The 24,838-nt window shown below is 30.1% G+C and overlaps 1 protein-coding gene across 1 annotated transcript in view; it reads right to left on the minus strand.

Annotated features, from left to right (window-relative positions):
* Nucleotides 1-24,838, minus strand: part of LOC113522631 (beta-1,4-glucuronyltransferase 1) — a 69,161-nt gene that overhangs the window by 18,706 nt on the left and 25,617 nt on the right. The window contains exon 2 of the mRNA XM_026908384.3: nucleotides 14,358-15,139. Coding sequence (XP_026764185.2) covers nucleotides 14,358-14,959 — 602 coding nt within the window. The 5' untranslated portion in view covers nucleotides 14,960-15,139. The remainder of the gene's footprint in view (nucleotides 1-14,357; nucleotides 15,140-24,838) is intronic.

Raw genomic sequence — 24,838 nt, forward strand, 5'->3', positions numbered from 1 at the left:
TATTGAAAATCTCTTCCTATTTGAAGTCGCTTAATTAATTATCTTCATTAATGTTTTATAAATATACATTTAACACATAGATAATATGTTTTTTTATACAGTAGATATACAGAAATTAATCGGTAGGTTTAAACCTTCAGGGTCTATTAGAAATACACCTACACTTTGGAATTAATATAATTAGCATATTAATGATATCGTAACACTTTTCTCAAAGGTACATGATTGTATTGTTAGTCTTCCATACTAACATGTTGTGTTCAGCTGTAATTTTAGGCCTTCAAACTTAAAACTTACTGTAAATTTTCGAGTCGTATTTTATTGAGAAGTCTTTCTCAAATTGTTAATAAATATTTTTAAAGTTAATAAATTTTACCTTACATTTATCTCATTTTAAATCTGTTATAACGACGTATTTTTAGAGCAATATCTTAAATAATTATCTCACATTTTCTATTAATACACTTCAAAGTTTTATATTTAATTAAGAATTTAATATGTAATTTATGATATCGTATACTAAACAAAATAAAAAAGTACTTGCTGAGAACCTTTTCCTCTTGGTTTGTAAAATATAAAATGCAAATTACTGACAGCTATACTAAATGGAGTTTAAATGGTATTTAGGTGTTACAATGCGTCTTGAGTGGCCCACTGCCGGCGCCGGCGGCGGCCCAGATTATGGGGTTATGATTTCACTACAGTTTTTGTTGTTAAAGTCAAGACTTCCAAATATAACTACCTACAATTTGTTTCAATAGAACATAATGAAAACGTAAATAAACGAATAATTGACTCGGCCATAAAACAATCTGTCTTGATGAAAAGTTTCGGTTTACTATTAATTTTATTTAAGGAGGGTTTTTATGATAATTACAAAAAAAAAAAAAAACTACTTTTTCATTAAGTTATCTTAAAACTGACTATATGTGTGTAATAATTGTACATATAAAATTAAATGAAAGTAACCGGAGCCTATTTGTCTGTATTATCATACTGTTCTCGGAATTCAATTTAGAAATGTAATGTCTATAGTTGACTATCAGGTGCGTCATTAGCATATTTACCATGCTCAACAAAATCAAAAAATTTTTCATTTCGTCAAAATTAAAATTTTACAAAGACCGCAATGAATACATATGGGGGACCTTTGAAGTACACGGCGAAAAGGATTGTTAGTAATGGAGTTTAACAGCCTTATTATTAGCGATATAAACTATCAGGTCGACCTCCACGCGGTTCCTCGTAATTAATTCTTGTTAAATTCGTTATGATAGGCTAAATGACCTGCTTTCATCTTCACCTGTCATCTCTCATTGGTGCTCCAGCCTAATTAAAAAAATCTGGGATAACACAAAATCATTAAGAATGGCGTAAAAGTATCAAAAGAACTGCTCTCAAATAGGGAAATAGCCAGCAGATTGATTGATTGATTGAATAGAATAAACAAATTTTGCATTGCAAAAAAAAAAAAAAAAATAACGGCTTTAGTCGTGATAAACATTCGAATTTAGTTGACGATGATCGATGGATGCAGATGACAGTGGAATGTTACTTTGTGGCGAATGGAGTAGACCAGTATATTTACCAGTATAGATTAGATCCAGAGACAATCTTTTCTAGAATATATCATTAGCATTTTTATTGTCCTCTATTGAAGATGGGCATGCATCATAGACTGTCGTCAAGAACTATTACTATGCTGAGCCACCTTTATCTACTTGACTATGACTTGCTTATACGGTAGTGATATATACTCATTACTTCAATGGTTAAATACATTTGTAATAAATATGAGGCGTTTGCCTGTATTTATAAGGCATTACGTAGCGTGTCAGTAAAGTACGACAAAAAAAAGAAACCGGCTTGGAGAGTTTTTATGTGCATATTTATAATATTACTATTAATAGTTACGATTCTAGTATTCAATGTGTATAAATATAGTTAGTATTGGTAGCATGTAATTAAAAAATAAATAAATACATGTTTTTTTTTAAATGTTGAAAGTATTCATAAATAAAATTGTAGCAACCTACTCTAATTTTAATAACGATTACAAAGGGCAATTGAAACGTGGATGGAATAATTTATAAGTATTACACGTGCTTTTGCTGTCGATAGAACTGGTTTTGGTTCCCTTCCTTAGTACCAGGCCCCACGTGCTACGCCTACCAGATCGATATCAATAGGATTACGACCCTATTCCATAGAATTATGACTGTAATTACGTCATTAAACGATCATAGTTGTTCGCTTGCGACAGACACATTGGGCCAACGTGTATCATTCTCAGTTTCAATGTTGTATATTTTGCTTTATAAATAATATCGATACAGATAACATACGAATAATACTATACTAACATCAATATATTATTAACTTTTAGACTTTCGCGTTGCATACTTTATGGTTTATAACAGACGAGAATTGACGCGATCATTTAGATAAACTATAATAATTTACCTGAGTTATCTCGATGTTATTACTATTATTTACGTTATAACTCAAGTAAATTATTATAGTTTACCTGAATGATTACGTTAATTCCCGTCTTTTATAAAACATAAACATCGATATAATTTTACAAAGATAAATATAGGGGTAATAAGATCAAACAATAATTTTTAGTTTTTTTTTTTTTTTGTGTGTGTTCCGTCATCATATAAAAATTACTTCATAAAATTGAATGCTATTTTTACATTTGTATTCCTGTTGAAACAAAACATTTGGGGCATGTTTTATATAGAAGTGATTACTCATTTCCAAAATCCAGACGTACGAAGTTGCGGCTAAAAATTAGTTATTAATGTTTAGAAATCTGTGGGTTAGACGGATTATAATTAGGATATTAGCCTGCTATAAATAACATAGATTATACATAATGACTGCAAGCAAAACACAATAAAATGCATTAACGTATTCTGTACAAATGACATGTGCCGGACCGTTAAAAATTTATATTCGCGGATACGGATACGAATACGGAGCATTAGAGTCTAGGGTGCCTAGATCCGCGAATACAAAATACGGAGCTCTAGTTTTTTAAAATTTAAGATAGTTAAATCCTAATTCGTAAAAAATAGCGTATATGTAATAACTGTATCGGTAATACATTACAATAAATGTTTACATATTTAATTTTTACGTATGATTAAAACGTATGATAAAAATATTTAATGTATGATTTTAAAAATAAAGAATTATTTAAATGGGATTAAAAATATATTTGATTCATATTTCCATATAGATGTCATAAAATTTTTAAATATAAAAGATTCTAAATTCAAGATTCGCTAAAAAGTAACAGATCTTTAGAAGATCTGCGAATATAGATAGACATGAATACGAATATTCGGTACATCACTAGAGATGTAGTTATATAATTAATGTAAATGTCTTCTTATTACGCAGCGAAAAAGTAATATCTTGATTCTAGCAATAATTTGAAATTGACAACAGAGATATTATTTACTTTTTATTATTTAATAATACGATTTTGTAATTGTAAGTAAATCATAAAATAATGTAATCTGAATGTACATTACAAAAGTATCAAAATAACAGAATTAGTCTACCTGACTTGCCTTTAATAAAACTTAACATTCGTGCGGGGTAAATGAACCAGTGCAATTTATATAATCATTATTCCTGTCATATCTCCGAAGATTACATAAGTGGCTCGAAAATTGTTGATTCGAAAAAACATTCAAGTATCCCAAAAAGGACATAATAAAGTATATACTGCCGAAAATGGACCTGTCTTTTAATGACTGCACAACGATTGGTAAGTATTCGTTTTTAAAAGCGATTTTGTGTGCGTGATCATAATATGTTATGTGATCGGCATAAAAAATAGCTATGTTCTTCTCCAAATCAAATACTACGCTTATAAGAAATATCATGACGATTGATTGACTATTAAAATGCAATAAAGTGACAAATAACAAACAAACACACTTTCACATTAATAATATTAGTAAAGACTGATGACATTATAAAATGTACTTTAAAATTTAATGAACGATACAAATTCCTTGTAATTTTTTATTATCGCTATTTTAACTGCAATAACTTAACAGCTTAACTAATGATCGCTATGAAATCACTATGAAATTTGGTATACAAATATTATATGGGATGGACAAGATATAGGTTACTTTTTGTCCCCGTCAGTAAAAATATCCCGGTCACGCAAGCGAAGTCGTGGATAAAAGTTAGTATAAAATAAATATTACGTACGGCTAACGGCTGTTTAATAATAAATGAATACATATTACGAGTATAATTATAAGCTTCAAAGTCTATTAATGGATCCGAGAATATTCAATCTAAACAGTCATACGAATAATGACATTTGAAATATGTACGTTACGTTCACACAAAACAAAAAAAAATCCAAACACAGTGACAGCACATTAGACATTCATTTCATATACAATCATCACATTGTAAAATTGCCAACGGCTGGAAGTAGATACAAAGATACTCTTTATTGTTCCCTCCGAAAGATTACAGTAGTAAATTTAATATTGAAGTAATTTAAATAACAAGAATAAAATAACATATCCTTTTTGTTATATCAAAATATCATCTCATTTGAAACGATAAAATATCCAACATGGAAGTGGAGCTCATATTTTTAATTAGAATGTAATCTTTGAATTTACTGGTACATTAAAAAATAAATAAGTGAAAAATGAAATAAAAATATTTACAAAAAATTGCATCTTTTAATTATGAATTTTTTGAGAGTTAAATAAATATCAATTCAAAAAGAAAGAGATACAGCGATAGGGTAAACTTATTAGACTACTTATCATTATTGAAATATTAATACAAATTGTATGAAGAAAGTTCTAATAAACGTATGAGTTTGAACTACGTAATCCGATCAATATTAATCGAATGTTATAATCCGATCAATATGAATCAAATTATTGGACGATTTCCTTTCCGTAGACGATACTTCCACAAGTTTCGAATATGATGACATTCTTATAATGTCACCACAGGTAACTAAATGGTGTTTCAAATGCAAGAAAGTAAAAGCAGTTATAATTTGTGAATGTTTCTCCACATATTTTTATTACTCTCTATCCATTTTTAATCGATTTTTGAAAGTTTATTAATTTACCTGCATATATTTGAATGCATGTAATGCAATACATTCGCTACTTTTGGACCTATTTAAAAATTATTTTCGCAATTGATTGTGCGTAGACCCATATTCATCTATAATAATTTTATTTTATTACGATAGAAGTCGCTATTTTGTTTTTAGATTCCTTATTTTTATAACTCCTTAAGGACACCATAATATAGGAACAATGAAGTTGCTTTAAGTAGTGTAAATATTTTTTACCATCACCACGTCAAGTTCTAAGAATATAGTTACTGTTATAATTAAATCTTGCTTCTGTGTATATTGGCGGAATATTAATGTAATAAATAATTATTGTTGTATATAAATACGATTGTATACATAAATACGATAGACAGCAAAATATCGATTTCGGTATTTCGGATTTACTCAAGAGTGATCAAGATTTTGTTATATTTTAAGAACTTTTTTCAAGCGACTTCTAAAGGAAGATATTTTAAATTTAACAGTATTTTCTTATTGTGGACCAAACATATAAATAACCTACAGGTATTTAAATATTAAGAATACATTGTGAAGAAGAATACTAGCATTATCTAAATTTAGCTACTTATTTACGTTTTTTTCTACAACTATATTATTTTTAATCCTATTTGTTGCATATTTGCCAGCTTTGTGTCAATGGGCCACACCTCAACGCATATATTTTCACTTTTCGTTGTGGAAATCGAGAGATGAGCGTGGGCTGGTTCACATTTGCATAGTTATTTGACGATTCGAATTCGATTTCGTGCTTGTAACTAGTTTGATGGACTTCGTATAATGCTATGCTTTAATTAAGAGCATGTCGGGTCCGTTTTTACGATATTGTTTCTAGGTCACTTGTTAATAGATGTTCTACTTGTATGTGTGTCATTTTCTATTTTCATTGCTTTATCTTCAAAATATAATAACGTTTCTAAATTTGAAAGACATTACAGACCGCGGCGCGATCGAAATGTCGCGGTCAATTTATACAAAGCATATAAATAAATGTGAGATCTTAATATGAAAGTGTTCTTGTTGACGAGTATTCATCCGTAAATTCGGACAGACGTCGGCTTGCTCAGTGCAGTATAGAAACGAGGGCACTGCGCGGGCGCATGTGTTATTATCATGGTAAAACTTGGACAAGCAGTAGTTTGATGATATGTCACTATAACAATATTGTACATAACAACTTTGAAATAAAATAATGTACGAGTCCGTGGGTAATATTTATTTTTATTAATACCATAGTTATAAAATGACTATACATAATACATATACAACGTAATAAAATAGTCTTGCTGCGGTTGTGAAAGCTTTAATTGAATCGAAATTAAAATTATTTGAGGGTATTTCTATTATTGTGACATCATTAAATAGTATTTATATGATGACCACTGATACATTATTATAAGAAAGGGCTGGGTTAATGAATTTTAGCATACATATTTAATAGCTGATAAATTTCCACTCCGAATTCTAAAGTTTCAGTACAGTGAATTGACGATTAATATACTCGTAAATATTAGAACAGACACGCCCAAGAATTGTGAAGTCGTAGAAAATTTGAGGGGTTTATATGATTAATTTATGGTCAAATTACAGATCACACTAATGTCGACTGTTACAGGTACATAAGAATGTATAAATAAATGTAATTCTAACCCTTAAATACAATTACACAACTCTATCTTTTATTTCAAGCACTAATTAATCCACGTAAATTCGTATCATATAACATCCTCATTTTCCTACCCTTTTCCCTATTATTTATTTGGGGTCAGCATACATTTTGCTCTTTCATTCATATTTATTCGCAGTTATTTCCGCATTCATTCCCGTTATGAGCATATCATCTTTCACATTAACGAAATTTTAAAATTTATTTAAAATATTAAAAAATAAAGATTATGAAAACAAATATAATTTAGATAAAAATAAATTTATTTGCAAACTTGTATGTATAGTAGGTACAAAGACATACTTGTTATTGATTGATGGATTTGTATAGATTTAACATGTTTTGCTAACATTAGCGTGCAAAATGTTCTTCCAAGGACAGTGGCAGTTTTAAATGCCTTACATTAGAATTAAAATTTAATTTAACCATAATCTAAAATTTCTTATTTGCACAGTCAATTTGTTCCCGGATAGTTTAAATACCTATGAAACCTTATTACTTATTATTATAAACTCATTCTTTTTTCTATATTTTATCTTACTTTTTTCTTTTATTTTTGCTTTTTTATATAATTGGACAATATCTATTTGTAGAATTGAACTACGACTTTTGTTAATTTTGCTATGACGCTGTTGCTGGGAAGTGGGCACTCGATATCGGCCGACACGTTGCGCGTCGGCTCGTATCCGGCGATATCGCACTGACAGTTCTCGGATCTTGCGCAAGCATATGGTTCGTTATTTCTCACATCCATAATAATAATTTATTGTCTGGTGACCTTGACTTTCGAATTTCCTAAGCAGTTCAGTCTTCGGCCCTTTAAGATTGAACATGAAATGTAACCATTATCCTTAAGGAGATATAAGGAATAAGTGTTTATATGAGTAGCATACTGTTTGAAGTGTGCACGTAAAGTTAAAAAAAAATATATGCAATTTCATATAAAAGTCAAAATTTTCTGTCTTCTAACTCGATGGATGACTTTTGACACCATCGAATTTAGATAAAACCGAAAATACATGAAAATGATTTCAAACATAACCTAAAGTAACGTCAATTAGAAGTATATTTAACGTGATTTCAATTAAACCATAATTTCTTTGCAATACGTCAGCGCTTTACTCTCTTTTGTTAGTTTGCGTATACATAATTGGACAACAAAATGATGCGAAAAATAACACTTATGTATCTATGAATTTAAGATTATAAATTGTTTTTAGGCATACATAAAATTTTAACATTCCAGATCCAGATCCCTAACAACATAGATGCATTTAAAATGGACTTTATCAGCATTGAGTTTAGTTTTTAAAGGGATGACAAAAATTTATAATTCCACCTACGTCATTGTTATATGTTAGCATATCAGTGAATGCGGACCATGCAGAGTTAGCAACGGTGCTGTTGGACTCCATACCAACAATCTTTTTCCTTCCGCATTGAACTTTTTTCATATCTGTAATGAGTTAATTAGGTAAAGGGATTTTTTTTAAGAGTGAAAATTGATTGGTAACTCCACCTCCACCAGTGATAAATGATAAATGAAGGCAATCATGATGGATTTCGGAAGGAATCGCGCGGAGGTCGACGTGATAAGGTATTGCTAGCAATAGGGCTTCGAGAACCCATTACTAACAATCCCTTTCTCGCAGATATATAATTAGGTAAATTTTTAAATGAACATTAAGTTATCATTTTCTAAAAATTAATTTACTAAATAGACAAATTAACCAGGTCATCTATAGGTCGCATAACACACCAGTTTGTGATTGCGGCAGGGCACGCGCTGTTGTCGTAGCACGCGAACTTCGTCCTGTAGCCTTGTATGGGGCATTTAATTGACATGTGCGATAGATACCATGCTGTGATATTTGAATTTCTTTGCGACATGTATTTGTAATACTATAGACGTATTTAATTATGACGTCATAAATGCTATTGTAGTATTTTTTAGAATACGTTTATGCTTACTAATATTTTTACTGAATATGACAAATTGTGGCTTATTTGATTTTTATGGTCAATTGATATATTCTGTAGTAAACTGGTTAATTTATTCCAATTATAGACCACAAACGCAAATAGTTCTAACCAAAATAAAAAAAAAAAAACATTCTATATGAAGTTTTCCGATAATGGAAAACACCGAGCGATAGGTTTGCTCCCTGTTTCTTTGAATTCTAGTACGCTCGGCAAAGTGTGGGTATTTTGAGTAGTATGTTCTCCATAACATATTAATCATAATCCACAAATCTCTCTGTTTATCTGGTTGAATTGCAGACCGCCAAACAAGTAAATTAAAACTAATAATATTTCACGATGATGATACCTATATCATTATCTTCCTACCCTTATCTCAATTATTATTTGGGGTCGGCGTAATCTGGTTTTATCCATATTACTAAATGATTTAGTTTATAGTTTTACGACCATAACCTATAACCAAGTAGATATAAATTTCTTTTATTTGAGTCATAAAGAATAACAGGACTGGTGCGAGCACAATTCATTGCGTAGAGGTTCCCTACCATTATATATATATATATATATATATATATATATATATATATATATATATATATATATATATGGTAAATATCACTGTGGTTTAAATAATATAAATATTTTTTAAATTTTGTTTGTGATATTGTGTAATAAGACATTCTATTTTCGAGGTTAATGCAAAGTATGTACCTTTCAGCTTTTATAGTTAGTTAAAATACCTACTTATATGAATATATAAAATATACAATTTTATATGATGTCGAGATAAAAATGGTAACGTCATAAATGCGAAAATTTGTAAAGTTTGTTATTCATCAATTTTAAATATCTGAACTGATTTGAATTAAATATTGTTAACAGATATGCCATTACTTTTTTTATCACTGATTCACGAAGACAAAAGCGCGGAATAAAGCTAATTCATAAAAAAATCCTTTAACTAAACTTAATTTAAGTTTAGTTCGATATTTTTATATTGTAAGGAAGCAGGTAATTGTATTTATATATTATTTGTATTAATGAGATCTTCCTAAAAGCAGTATTGATTTTAGAATAAGACTCAAAGAGATGCATGATAATGTAACCTTTGAAGATTTAAAGGGTCATACTGTGTTGGTCTTTTTCTTTGTACTTAAAATATAACTTAAACACAAAGGACTTTTTTATTTTCTTAATTGCGCAGCTCTAAAAAATAAAAAAAAAAGGCTCTTCCGATCATAACAGTGCGTTACTAATTAACAGTTTCGTGTGACCGACGTGTTGCAATGAGAAACAATGGTTAAGGCATTATCTGATTAAGTTAGAACGAATTTTTATTACCTACGTTGTACGCTTAAAAGGATGCAACAATATAAGAACGCCATTTTACAACGCCAGTTACGCCGTTTTGCTTTTGGGCCTCTCCTAATATGTTTGTTAGCCTTCTATTCTTAACGACCTCTTGTGTAGATACAGATACAATCATGTTACGTAAAATATCCACATTTTGACATTCTACATTAATTTTATTGTCCATTCATTTTGATATCTATTTTGTATTATAGTTATTTAACTAAAATTCTTATGAACATTTGCAATAATAATAGACGATAGATGCGAAGTAAATTTCAAACGATGATGGTAGGAGTTGATTTTTATCGACTATTTTTATACTGGGATGCTTTAATAATAGAAATGCATTATAAATATTATGCGTGCGCATTTTATTCAAATTGTTGCTATGTTCTATATACACGTGTTTATACAATGGTCATTCAATGCTGACACATTAATTTAAAAAAATAGCCGGATTCCCAATTATACTCAAAAGTTACACTAGAAACTATCCTGAATTCAAAAATAAATAATTATCAAATATTTACCGTAAACAAAAGTCTACATGTCTAGACGATATTATATTTATAAAATTTGTAAGAATATGTTTATTCAACTTCCATAATTTTATATAATTAAGGTCATCCCAAAAGCGTTTTTTACTAAGACAAGTAGCGAAGTTTATTAGCCTAATTTTAAATTCATGATAGGAATAAAGTTAAAATGTACAATAAAATTTGTACAAAATTTTATTGTGCAATAAAGAATAAATAAATAAATAAATATAAAATAAATACAAAAACAGTACCTAATGAAAACATTTATATATAATATTAACGTGTTTTGCTATAAACAGAATGGTCAGGAATGAGTGAAAAATGCTGTTTTGTTAGTTTCTAATCGTGTATCTTGTATTCGACTATATCAATACGTTGACATTATCTATTTTTATATCGAACTATCGCATATTTTATTAATATACGCTAATCTCATAATACAAGGCCTCTTGTCTCTGCCACCTCTTGCATGCTAGAATAAGTTAGTAAATGATATGCTCATGTCTATAGGCGACGGTTACCACTTTCCATCAGGTGGGCCGTCAGCTTGCTTCCCAATTTAAGTTGTATACAAAAAAAAACTTTGTATACTATACTGTCTATGTAAAGGTATTGGACTAAAAACTTGTGTTCATTGTATCTACGTACCACAGATAATAGGTTAAATATATGGCACCACTCTACTGCATGTATATGTCGATTTTTGGTCTTTAATTAAACAACATAGAGTCTAGTTTACACTGTCCAAATTTGAATTTCTTCATAAAATTTAAGTTTAGAGATAACGGATGAATTTTTTGAAATGATTTAGTGCGAGAGTGGTGTTTCAATAAATGGCTTTTGTAACATTAAGGCAAGTGGTTTGTGTTCGTATAAATTAAGGTACTGAGGTCGTCTATTTTTATATAATATCTATGGTCGTTACCGTAGACTCAGAACTTATCAATATATGTATTATAACAGTTTTGTTATTATTTGTTCACCCAATTTCTCTAAGATAACTAAACGTGTGACGTTATCATTCTTAAATTGTTATTAGATTATTCTTTAGTGTGAAGAGGATAGAAAATGTTCCCTTTTATGAAGACTACATATTCGTACGTTGTACACAATTTAACGGAATATTGACTAGTTCTGAATAAAGCTGTATTGAGTAAATTCTGTGTATCTATCTCATTCACTGTACATTAATTTTTTTATATGATATATATTATTATATTTTTTTTTATATGCACGACGTGGTTACAATATAATATCATTCTTATAGATATCAATAACGCATCTATATCCAGTGATATCTATATCTCAAGAGAAATATTTACATTTCGAATTTATATTTTTATATTTTTTATCATTGATTGTTCTAAAACTTCGTCTGTTTGTGTATAATTCGATATCGTTTTTGAATAAACTGGGCTTACCATAAATACTAAAATAGTATTATTACAGTGATTACAGTATAAGCAAATAATTAGATTAATTATTACTAGATTTAAATATTAGGGTTATATTAATGAATGGTAACAATAATATAATAATTGTCGAATTAATTAAAATTTCAAAAAAATCTTTCTAGTAAGTATCTAAGGTGCTAAACGGAACTATAAAGTTTGAAAAAGACAAAGTCTTCATAATTTTAATCTATTTTTACGAATTATAGAAAATTAGTATTATTATATATATTTATATGTATGTTATATCTTTTTTCTACAATAAACCGCTTTCCAGTAAATTTACACTTTCTAAATGTGGCTGGTAGAAGTTGCCTTAGCTTTATGTACTATATTGATCAATAAAATTTAAATGTACATTTTAAGAGTAATAAATACAAACGTATTACATAACGTAACGTACATATCGTAGAAATATTACTCATTAATGTAGATATGGACTCTGTGCAAATAAAGGCACATTTTTTATTTACTTAGCGGATGTTTGATGTGCTATCAAGTGTTCTTTCTACATTTCGTATATGTTTTTATATTTATATAATTTTTATATTACCAGTGAAAACTGCGTTGGTATTCTACACGCATTTCTTTATTTCAGTTATTTTCATTTTTCATATAAAAAAATAAAAGTTTGTTTAAAAAATAAATGAAGCCACATTAAAATGTATCTTGATTTTGGATAACGGTTTAATTATAGCAATGCAAACAACAGTAGGTAATTAATTTAAATAGCCACAAAATTGCGTTTCTTTTGCTGATTTAATTGTAAATAACCTTTGTAGAGGTTTTTAAACTTAAAAAATGGCTTTCTTCATTCAATAAATGGAAGTGAAAACATAAATAAATCGTAATAGTGTCAAGAACTAGTCGACGAAAGTTGTTCATTCACTTAGTAGTAATATTACTCGTTATCACTTTTTGCAAATGGACAGGTTTTGAGATTGTATTAACTTCAAGGTTAATTGGTTATGTGTGTAAATTAATTTTATAAACTGGAACGAGTTTATCTCTCTTTATAGGAGTAGGGAAATTAGTTTTAGTTATTTAGTGCTTTTATTAGATCTATTTGTATTCAAGAATGACAACATATGGTGGCACTTGAATATCACCTATTGTAATTATTCTATAGACCCAATTTTCGATATTATTTTTGCAGTTACCAAGTACTTAAGGTTATACAATATATACTGCAGATATATACTAAGTAAGATTAAAGTGTAACAGAAACGAAATGTTAACAATTTACATAACACTACTTCAACACTATAACAAATACTTAACTATGTTTTGTTTTTCATTGCTACACGTACAAGTGATTATGTGATTGGGTATTTCTTTAAAATAGGTAATGTATGTCATGTTACTAGATTGTCCTTAGTATTTAATTATTATGCTGTTTTAATACCAATAACAGGTAAATATGGTTAATCATAGTCACTCAACCTTGTTGGTGTTATTGAACTCTTGATTATTTTGTTCTTATTAATATGACATTTGAATGTATTTTTGATTGTTATTTTGTTATTTTCTGACATTTTTGGTTTAGCTGTTCTTTATAGTTTCGGCTTAGATCATCACCATAATAATGAAGTTGGATACAAATTTTTGGGATGGAGAAGTCCATTTCTTCTTTTATACAAATTAATACATCGGACAAAATGACAGCTACATCTGGTATTTCACGACATAAGGTCTTTTTCTATAAATGTTTTATTATGTATATCTATTTATAATTATTCCAAAAATTTTTAATTTAATCTAATTAGACATATTTTATGTAATTTAATAAAATATGCCTAATTCCAACTTTATCGCTACAGTGAATAGTAGAAACTAACTAATAGATTAGGTGAATGTACTTTTAAATGTTTAGAATGTTTAAAAATTTAATTAGAAATTTTTAGCATACATACTTGCATTATTAGAGATATTGAAGTAAATATAAAATATAGTTTTTTAAATTACTCATATGCAGGTATAAAAATAAGAAAATAATTTTGAAGGTAAAAATATAGATATTATATTTTCCTTGTTCATGAATTTAGTACTTATTTTTTTTTTTATAAAACAGAGGGAAACAATCATGTGGCTTAACTGGTGGTAAAAGAGTAACGCTGTAAATGAGCACCCGCAGCACTAGAAGAATTGCAGATATCAGAATTAATAATTATAATAATTAAATTAATGAATATTATGTAAATAGTAATATTGCTGTGACTTACCGTTCAACTAATGGTAGAACGTTATCTAGGAACTCGAAACCAGCATGCGTCGTGTATGTGATAGTTTCATGACAAAGAATAGTTCCGTGGTCTGCTCGTACGTAGTTCTTCAATACCCAGAATTCACCACGCTGAAGGTATTCAGGAAGGAAATCTTTATCGTTACAAGAAAGTAGCGTCCGGAGTCGCGCCAACGTTGTATCGGATAAAGCATTCTCATCTACAATATCCAGTAACGTTTCGATTGGTAAATCTGCGTCTGACGACGTATCTTGACTTTTCATTGTTTTCTCGATATCTGCTATAGATGCGGTGCTTGATGCAGTCTTATTCGTAGTTGGCATAGTAGACGGCGTTTTCTGAGAGGTTGACTCCTCGAAGCTCCTAACGCTCGACTCTGCCGTTCTCATTTCACTATCGTTTCGCACATCATCACGCACTAATCGCATTTCGGCACTTCTCTCCGAACCGTCGACCGTAATCGGCACCCATTCCACACCGGGCGGGTTGCTGCCAGACAAATGCATCGCCGCATACAGCAATACGGCGATGTTTATAACGATACTAACTCTAAAGATGAAATTGCGTCGATTAGTCAACATTATAATGGGTTAGGCACTTGCACTTATGGAACTAGTTGTTAGTTTGCTACAACGTCCTTCGCCGTCCTCTAGGACGCAGTTTCCTATAGGATCCTGTTCGTGTCAGCATCACAATTTATTGTGTCATCAGCAGCCGTGTGGAGGTGGGCGCCGACTCGGCGCCGCTCTCTTAAACCGCTTCTGTAACAAATTACAGGGCTATTTTAGTATGTTTGATCATATCGAAGATGAATTTGTTTATAGACATCTTTCATATTTTTAAACAGAATTTTTTTAAAGTTTTAACATACGTTTGAATGGTTCAATTTTTTTAGGTTTCATTACATTCTATTTAAAGTTCAAAGTTAAACAATATGTTATTTATGCCCCCAAAGTTTTCCTTTAAAAAGTCGCTTTGTGAACATTACTTGAAATTATTGCAACTATTATATGATTAGCCATGACGTATATGTATATTTATTATATTAATATGTACTACGCATTATTTATGTATACTGTATTGTGTGTGATTTATGTACGTGATAATTGTATTAATTTTGTTATTTATCTAAACATTTATTTAATTTTCAAATTGATTTTGCTAGACCAATGCACCGCCATTTACTCTCTCTGTTTAGCGTAACGGTTAACTGGTAGAGAATACCATCAGGCATAGTCCGCCCTGTTGACATATTTTAATGCGTGCAAAAATATGAACAAATAATTTATTTTACAAATAATGGAGTGAAAGTAGGCCAATCTATTGATGACAATTCGATAATAAAATAAAACTTTATCGCGTGATTTAACAAAGTTTGTTGTTATTATAAAAATCATAAAAAGAAGATTTTTTCTATGACAAAACTGAAATATCTATAATTGTTATAGTAGATTATTTTTATTATAACGATTATGTTTAATAATAAGCATTCTTCTGGATTGTACCATAAACAATACAATATCTTAACTTTGATTTGACTCGTATTTTTTTAAACTCAGCTAATTAATTTGTAATCTTGTAAACGTATATTTACGGTGTAACAATTACAATTTATGATTAAGAAATAATTATATACGTGAGAACTCTCTTACAAGTGGTAGGCTATAAATATGTAGATGCATATATTTATGATGCAACGTAAATTGTTTATGCTTCAATATAATTTTATAGGAAATTACGAACAACAAATTTGAGAATAAATTAGTTATGGCTCTTCTATGGTACTTATAGCAACAGTGGCTATTAGCTCACTTTTTAACTATTATATTTTTTCCAAGTAGTTACTTTACGGCTTTATATTAAAAGTCTTATATAATGTTTTTTTATATATCTATGGTTGTACAATAATGATATAATTTACATTGTATGAGAGGCTCAGTATTCTGTAATCGATGTCTATATACATTTATAAACTTTGTAATTTATTGTTTAGAAAGTACTTTTGAGTTTAGAACTAATATACATTCGTTACAGTGTTATAATAATGACATAACAAAGAATAAGATTTTAGACATATACTCTGTGGATTGTTGCATGACGTGGTTGACAATTGACATTTTAGTAATTGTTATTGGAAAAAAGTAAAAGAGGAAATAAAACTTGTTACTTTATCGCAATCAATTCTATTATTGAGAACTTACGTTTTAATAATTTACATTTATAATTTTATACATGTTTACGTTATTAGAAATTAGAAAAAAAGTTGTGACGGTGCATGAGCATGACGGTGCAATATGAAGTCTGCAATTATAAAAATACTACATTTTTAGTCATTGCAAAGAATTGACTTTAAAATGACAAAATTATTTATTTTTAGAATGCAACTTTACCTTTTTACTCAGAATATCCTGCTTCAGTTTTATAAATGGCTTTGAAAGAGTGTGTATCGAATATTCAATTGTTTATATTATAGTTTTTGTGTTACCCATTTTTTGGTTGAACTAGCAACCTGAGCTGCCTTCGCACGGGTGGTATTACATACCTACTAATAGAAAAATTTAATCAGAATGCAAATGTACATGCAAATCTTTTGTGAAAAACAATATGCAACTATATAACATATTCATATGGAATTATATTAAAATTTAAAATCTACTAACAAAATTAAGAAGTAAAGCATGATACAATATAGTTTAAACTGTTATAAAAGTGGATGGTTCTATTTTTTTGTAAATTGCGGTTATCCTACGCGTGTTATATTTTTTATGTAGATAGATAGATAGATAGATTTATTGTTTCCTCCAAAAATTACAATAGTAACCTTATTATAAATATAGACAATTACATGTACTTACCTATTATATTATAATAACTAATTTGTATATTGTGACATATAAATAAATATAAATAAATAAATGACGTTGAAATCCGTATTTACTTGCAAAATTACTTGCTTGGTTTAGAAATAAATGGAGAAACAGGCGCGGATAGTCACTTTGTTACGCTATTTAAAGATACATGCTCTTGGAGAGCATTATCAATGCATTTATAATTATGACGCATAAATTAATTTCACATAACGACGATCGGCTATATAATTCAAGCGACGACTACCTGTCTTTAAGTTATACTTAAAAGGAGTGTTATAACCGATAGCGTGCAATTCCTGTTTTTTTCTATGTTTAATTGACTTTGTGCTGATTAACGTCTATCAATGCGCGTTCCTTTTTATGTAGATTGTTATCTGTGTCATGGAATAATGTTTTATACGTTCCTATGGCGCCAACAGAAGATTCTTACAAAACCTGTTAACGTACCACTTTTAGGCATATCTCGTCTGTACTATCTCCCAAGATATCATAAAAGGCGACTAAGGAAACAAAGCACAATATAGTAGTGGAAGAGAAATAAAACACGAAATACTCTTTTGGATCTCTCTTCAATGAACAGTGTAACGTTTTTCTTCGTTCATAGTAGAAAAATATAGATTAAATAATAGTTCTACAATACGATATGATATATTTAATAAAAGACTACAATTATGGGAAAAATCCACACACAAACAATCGCACGGAAACTCCTTGATTGTCTAAGCAAGGATGAGGAAATAAAGTAAATATTCAACAAGCGAATCTAGATATATGAACAAACTCATATTGGTATGCAGACGTGAGAAAGTTTTATGACCGATAAAACAAAGTATTTTCCTTTTTACTCCGGATGTAAATCAACACGTAACTATTTATTTTATATAACTTAGTCTATGCGTCCGTAGCCCTAAACGAATATCTTGATATCAGAGATTTAATGATAATTTATGCAATTTAATCGTAATTTGGATATTGGCATCTAGAACTTTAGGTTACTGACTGATTTAAAGAAAATTAGAGAAAGAAATTGTTAGTCAGATTGACCTCCGTGTTGTTCCATCTGTTAATATCATGTTTCATTATGATAAGCCAATTCACCCGGCTTCGTTCACTTATTCTTTTTTGCTGGTATCTATTCTACCTAAAAGGCGTATTTAGAGGAGAGCTGAGTGAGTGAGCCGTGCCCATCCCAGAGTAAAGAGCGGGGCTTTCAACTACAAATAATGACTTGTCTAAGAATACATTTAGCTCTGTTTTAAAAAAGCAGCTCCCTCCCCCCTACCCGTTCCCTGGAAAATAATCTTAAATACGCGCAGACAGAATTATTATTATATTTTTAACCAATAAAAAACTTGATGCTAGTCGTATTTTGGATGCTGAATGTGTTTCTAACTCCTTGACGGAAGTACTCGTATACAAACATCTATGATAGCTTTCACATGTTTGAAGTCGACTAACCAGGCATTAAACATGAGAAAAGGAATGAACGTTTGCGTGGAACTTCAGTCGAAAATAAAACCTGACAAAAACATTAATTGAAAATACTAAACTGTACCTAACTATTTTTTATGGTTAGGAGTTGGTAAATCTGACTCCGTCTTCGCTATCGATAAGTATATACGTTGGTGGGGTATCAGTGGGTCCGCGTGGAGGGCGACCTAATAACGTATTTTGTTGGAAATTGGATCGTTAAGCTTTAACTTACTAACAATATCTTGCCTCTACTAATACGAAGATTTTGTAATAAGTAGTGAGATTAACTTCTAATTTAATCTCATTACCTATTAATTCCCATATGGTCTTGGCATACATTGAACCACCCTGTCCTTTCTCGTAGGTGTCGTAAAATGCGACTAAAGGAATTTAATGGTCGAGGGATGAGAAGCAGCGTCTGTTTTAAAAGCTTCCCAATAGGGGAAGGCGTAAGTTCAGCAGTGGACAGTTAACAGATAATATGATATAGTAAGCAAAACAACTTTTGGTTTAACTAATATTATTATTAGTATGTGTGTAATGGATAAATTGAAAACGATTTAACTGATTTGAAAAATTATTTCAAAGAAAGTAAGAGAATGAAGAATAAAGTAGTTTATTCAGTGCAAATAAACATACAAAAAAATCTTTTCTTTTATGATATTAATTTAGATAAAAGTTTTTATGCAACTTAGAATGGCAAACAAGCTAACAGCCCACCTAATGGAAAGTGGTAACCTTCGCCTCGTCGCCTATAGACATGAGCAGGATCATGGACATAACAGAGTATACTGTTTCGCCCTTGATACCCCCCATGTGTTGCCATTCCTGAGGACTCAGGTGTTATTCCTGTAAATTCACTGCCATATCCCACCCTTCAAACTGAAACACAACCATGCAAAGACAACTGCTTCACGATAGTAATACGAATGGGACAGAGGTGCCCAAGCCAACGACTTTTGTATTTCTTTTGTCCTTCTGGTAAAATTATATTGTATAATATTTATTAGTATATATAATCATAATCATCATATCAGCCCTTTATTGCCCACTGTTGAATAAAAGTCTCCTCCTAAGGGGGTTTTACCAGTAATTGTCATGCGTGGCAACCGCAGTTAGACTTTAGAGATGATTTAAGAGGGATGCTGTTGCCCATTCTTTACTATCGTAATAAGTATCATAGTAAGAGGCAACCAATAGCTCTTACGATCTCTTGGTTGCCTCTTACGAAACACCGCACACCACAGGAAAGAAAGGAGTGGCCTATTCTATGCCGAAACCACATAATGCACTAATAAATTTAAAGTTAATTCAATGATAAAATTATCCGTGACTTTAAAGTGTATCTAATTACAAGAAAATACATTCCTACGTAAAAGAATACAGGAATCTAAAACGAAGTTTCATAAATAATCAATGTCAAAAATTCAATAGAAAATTTATAGAGAATTACAATAAATTTTTTATGAAGTAAGCCCACAAAAATTGGTTTAATGATAAAGTAACAAAATTATTCACGTAATGGCCTTGGCCCTTAAATAATATAAAAGTATACGTCAATGTACAGTGTTGTTCGCCATGATAAGGTTTTTTGTACAATACATTATGACTGTGTTATATTTTATTTTTATTTGATACGCATTTCCTATGGCTGCAATATTGTTTTCCTGGTCGTGATATATTAATAATAATTATAGTTATATTCTTTATTTCAAGAATTTATCCGTATGATCCTGACTCATAATAGCCCACCCTTTCCTTTCCTGTGGGTATCGTAAGAGGGTACTAAAGGAACTTAGTGATAGAAGGATGGTCAACAGCCTAACTGCGGTTGCCTACCGGCCTACCAAGTGTGGCAACTACTGGTTAAACTCCCTTAAACTCATCGGAACAAGATTCCCGTGGTAAACACTTTAGAGACAGGAAGGTTTATTCATTAAACTGGATAAAAAATAATAAGTAACAATAAGAAAAATACATTTATAACCATTATTATTGTTATTTAAACAATGTTATTATTCTCAGTATTTGATTTTACGTTTTCTTGTTTCGTGACTATGATTTAAATAATAGCTTATTCCTCACAGTGTGCATTGAAGTCTTGTATCTTAGCTTCGGCCTTGAGAGTTGTGGTGTAAAATAACTAAGCTAATCCAAACTAACATTGGAGTCAATGATGTCAGGTCCATAATCATTATTCGGTTAGATGCCTACGTGTAGCAGAAGATAAATTTTTTATTACATATCCAGTTAAATTACTGCTGTATACGAATTAGATTTTTTCATTTCACCTCAAGCGATCTATATAGGGTGAAATCGAATCTATTAGCATAATTTTAAAGTGTATCACTATTTTATCAGTGAAAATTAATAAATTTTTCAAAAAATATCAGTCGATAAATTAAAAAAAAATCAATTAATACAGTGTGTCTAATTTCAAATTAATACGAGTATGAACGGCTCCACATTTTTAAGCGACACTAATATTTTCGACTTGACCAAAGTATAGATAATATATAAGATATTACTTCATGACCCCTCAATGATTAAATCAATCGTCATAAAAGACGATCACGTAGAATTTGGCAAGGAGAAGGACATAGACCATTTTATATTTTGATTTGTAAATAAGGAAAAAAATTGCGTAAACGTGTCCTTTGTAATGTAACATGGGTATAAATAGTCCTAGTATATTATAAATGCCAAAGTATGTCAAGTTAAAGCAAAATATATCAAGCAGGCACGTAAAGCTGAATCAATTTGCATGAAGCGGCGCAGAAGTGAACCTTGTCCTGGATTTAAATATAGATAGTTTTTATTCAGTTCAGGTAATTTATTCCTGTGGGATAATTTCATTTGATATTCATGTAATAACAGTTGAGATCAAAAGCTGTTATATTGTAAAGAACGTGAGTTTATCTCAGTTATGACCCTTAGTTATTATAGATAGGTGTGCAAGAGAAGACAGGAAGCGATGTTAAGTATTATAAGTTTGCAACTGTCAGATATCAAGATGTTAGTTATAAAGATAAGAATGTATTAAAAAAAGACTTCATTTATGACAAAACCAGATATTTTGATTTAAAAACTAAAACACTGAACCAGTTTTGATAAAATTGCTATGAGACCAATTTTAAGTACTTATATCTTTCTAGATAAAAAAAAATTACAGTTAGGTTTAGAACTGACAGAGTTATGAAGTAACAAATATAAAAAAAAAATACAACCGAATTGAGAAGCACCTTCTTTTGAAGTCGACTGAAAACACTAAAATTGCAGTTAGATCCAAAAGTTACAAAAATAATATGGATCCAACACAATAGTAAATTCTCTCGATTGCATAAAAAATTACCAAAATCAGTATTTATATTATAAATGTGAAAGTGAGTTTGTTTGTTATCGTTAATATCTTACCACCTACCACCTTAGCACCTTACCGGTTTAACCAAGCAATAAGACAAGCTACAGTGACCGTTTACCATCAGACGGACTGTTTGCTTGTAAAGTGGCAAACCTTTGTAGTATAAACATTTTTTTTTATATACTTGTGCTTTATTAGATGGAAAAGAATATAGGCTATTTATCCAAGTCGATCAAGTCGTCAGTCGGACAGAATCGCGATTAAAAGCTAGTAGGATTTTTTTATGGGTAATGAAACAGTATCCCCACCCGCGTTATCGGTATACACCGGCGAGGCACCAGTGATAGATGAGGATAAAGAAAGTCAGTTAGACCACTGTGACGAATTCAACAAGAATTGTTCACGATAGTTTCCAGGGGGAACTACGTGGAGGTCGACCCGATAGGGCTAGCAATAGGGCTGTCAAACTCCATTGCTAACAATTCCTTTCCTCCTAGCTAGTAGGATTATAATTGAGGTTTTAGTTTAACACAGCCACAAAAAAAATACAAACGAATAAAATATTATTACCTTTGTTTGGAATAAGTTTAAAAATGTCATTGCGGTCGCAAAGTTAATAACGATGTGGCTGTGGTAACGAAAACATTTGTGTTGGGAGCCTATGAGCCAACATTGTCACGTTTGGTCGCCACAATGGGTCGTAAGTCGCACTTCAACTAGAAATTTACTATAGTGAATTTAACTATTCAGTTTCCCCGGCTACGCAAATATGCAAACAGGTGTGGTTAACAGTACTCATCCATCATAGATGTGTGGTCGTTCAGAAGAATGAAGTGTCCATTGATTTTGAATAATAGATTTCTGACCATTCCGTAACTCTAAACTATTTTTTGAGTCATGAATATTTGAGTACTTATTGCTCAAAATATTGACAGAATTTTAATGAAATTTGGTACATACCTGGACTGTTCTGAATTTATTGTACAGGTCCAATATTTTGAATTGATTTAAAAAAAGAAGGTTCTTTTTTCGGTAGATTTTTTTTTATCTTTGTTACCTAATAACTCGGTCAGTTCTAAACCGATTTGGAGACTTACAGATTGGTCCCATAGAAATTTTAATCAAAGTCGGTTTAGTAGTTCAGTTTTTAGACTTTAAATAACTGGATTTGTCAAAATTGAAGTCGATTTTTATATGAATAGATTAATTTAGTTATGATTTCCCTTTTTCTCACGAAATAAAATTTCGAACAATTTGTGATGTGCGTTCAACAAAATTTTGTTGGTTAAATACATTCGCTCTATTTAGCTGGCGCGTCACGCATGACTTTCGGACGATATGTTGTAATGACAGTTGAATATTACAAAACCTTAGATTTAGCTAAGACATGAATTGCACCAACTTAAAGAATTTATTTCTCTGAGCTTAAATCTATATAGGTACTTGTAAAAATCTCTAATTAATGTATTTCTAATGTTAATGTATTTCTTTTTAAATTTAAACATAAGGTCACGAAATATTTTAATAAAGTACAATGACCCTTATAGACATATTGTATGTACATTATTAACTTGGAATTTTCTACTAATACAAAACTCAGTTAATAACCTTTCATTCTTACATATAAACCAGGAAGATTGATAATTCTCTGTTAATAATAATTTGTATTCCTGTCACATATTTTCGAACAGTATAATGGGTTCACTACCTTTTTGGCGCGAGCAATAACTGATTATTTTTTTTTTTTGTAAGAGTCAAGGCTTTATACAGGGTTACGTATAACTTGAAGTGAATGTGACGACAACGTTGCTAGACTATAGACCCGAATAGAGTAGGTAGTCATAATTTTTAAACGCGATGTTGTTTTTTGTATCCAACAACATCTTTAAATGAATTTTGTATTGTAAAAATTTTTGCCTTCTGGTTTGGCTGTTTTATCAACAATCTGAATTTTTTTTAAATCTATACTTATAAAATTATTTGTTCTAACTATCAACGCACAGTTAAAACTATTTAGTCTAAAAAATTTTAATTGGTAACACAGGTTTTTTTATTTATAATTTTTGGAAAATTTCAACTTATAGGGGAGGGAGATGGGAATTAGTACGATACCATGCCTGCAAAACTACGGGGTTTTTATGTGCTGAGTATAACAAATGTATTTATTATCATTTTTCAAAAATTCTAAATCCTAAATACAGGTTCTGATGTATGTTTGCTATAGATATTTATAGATAAGTATCAAATTTATAATAAAAGATAATGCTTATGAGAAAAAAAGATATAGAGACACATATGTAAATATAGATATATAAATAATAATAACTGATGATACTTATTATTATTAAGTGAAATCAAATGAACAATGTGGGAAAATTATCTTGTAAAGATTTTTAAACAAGAAAAATATTGATTTTTCATGTCACCACTGCACTCATGTTGCAATACTTGAATTTTAATACGTCAACGCAAAATTGGCAAACGTTTTCTTTACATATGACCTCTCCATTCAATTCTTGTACTAGACAGAAGGCCGCTTCATTAACAGGAAGCGAGTAGCGCGGTCCGCATTCGTAATGGACGCCGCAACTGTGACGAGCTGCAAGACGTCCAGTGATATGTATGAATCATTCGATTTTGAGATAAAATTGAAGAAAATGCAAATACGTAGTCAGTGTGGAGTTTTTCTTAAGTAGACGCTAAAATGTAAGCGATTATTTTGATGTGGATGTGTCACACAAAATAAACGCTATGTC

Source organism: Galleria mellonella, unplaced genomic scaffold (assembly GCF_026898425.1).
Source record: "Galleria mellonella isolate WM207_F2 unplaced genomic scaffold, CSIRO_AGI_GalMel_v1 utg38, whole genome shotgun sequence".
Classification (NCBI taxonomy): Eukaryota; Metazoa; Arthropoda; class Insecta; order Lepidoptera; family Pyralidae; genus Galleria; species Galleria mellonella.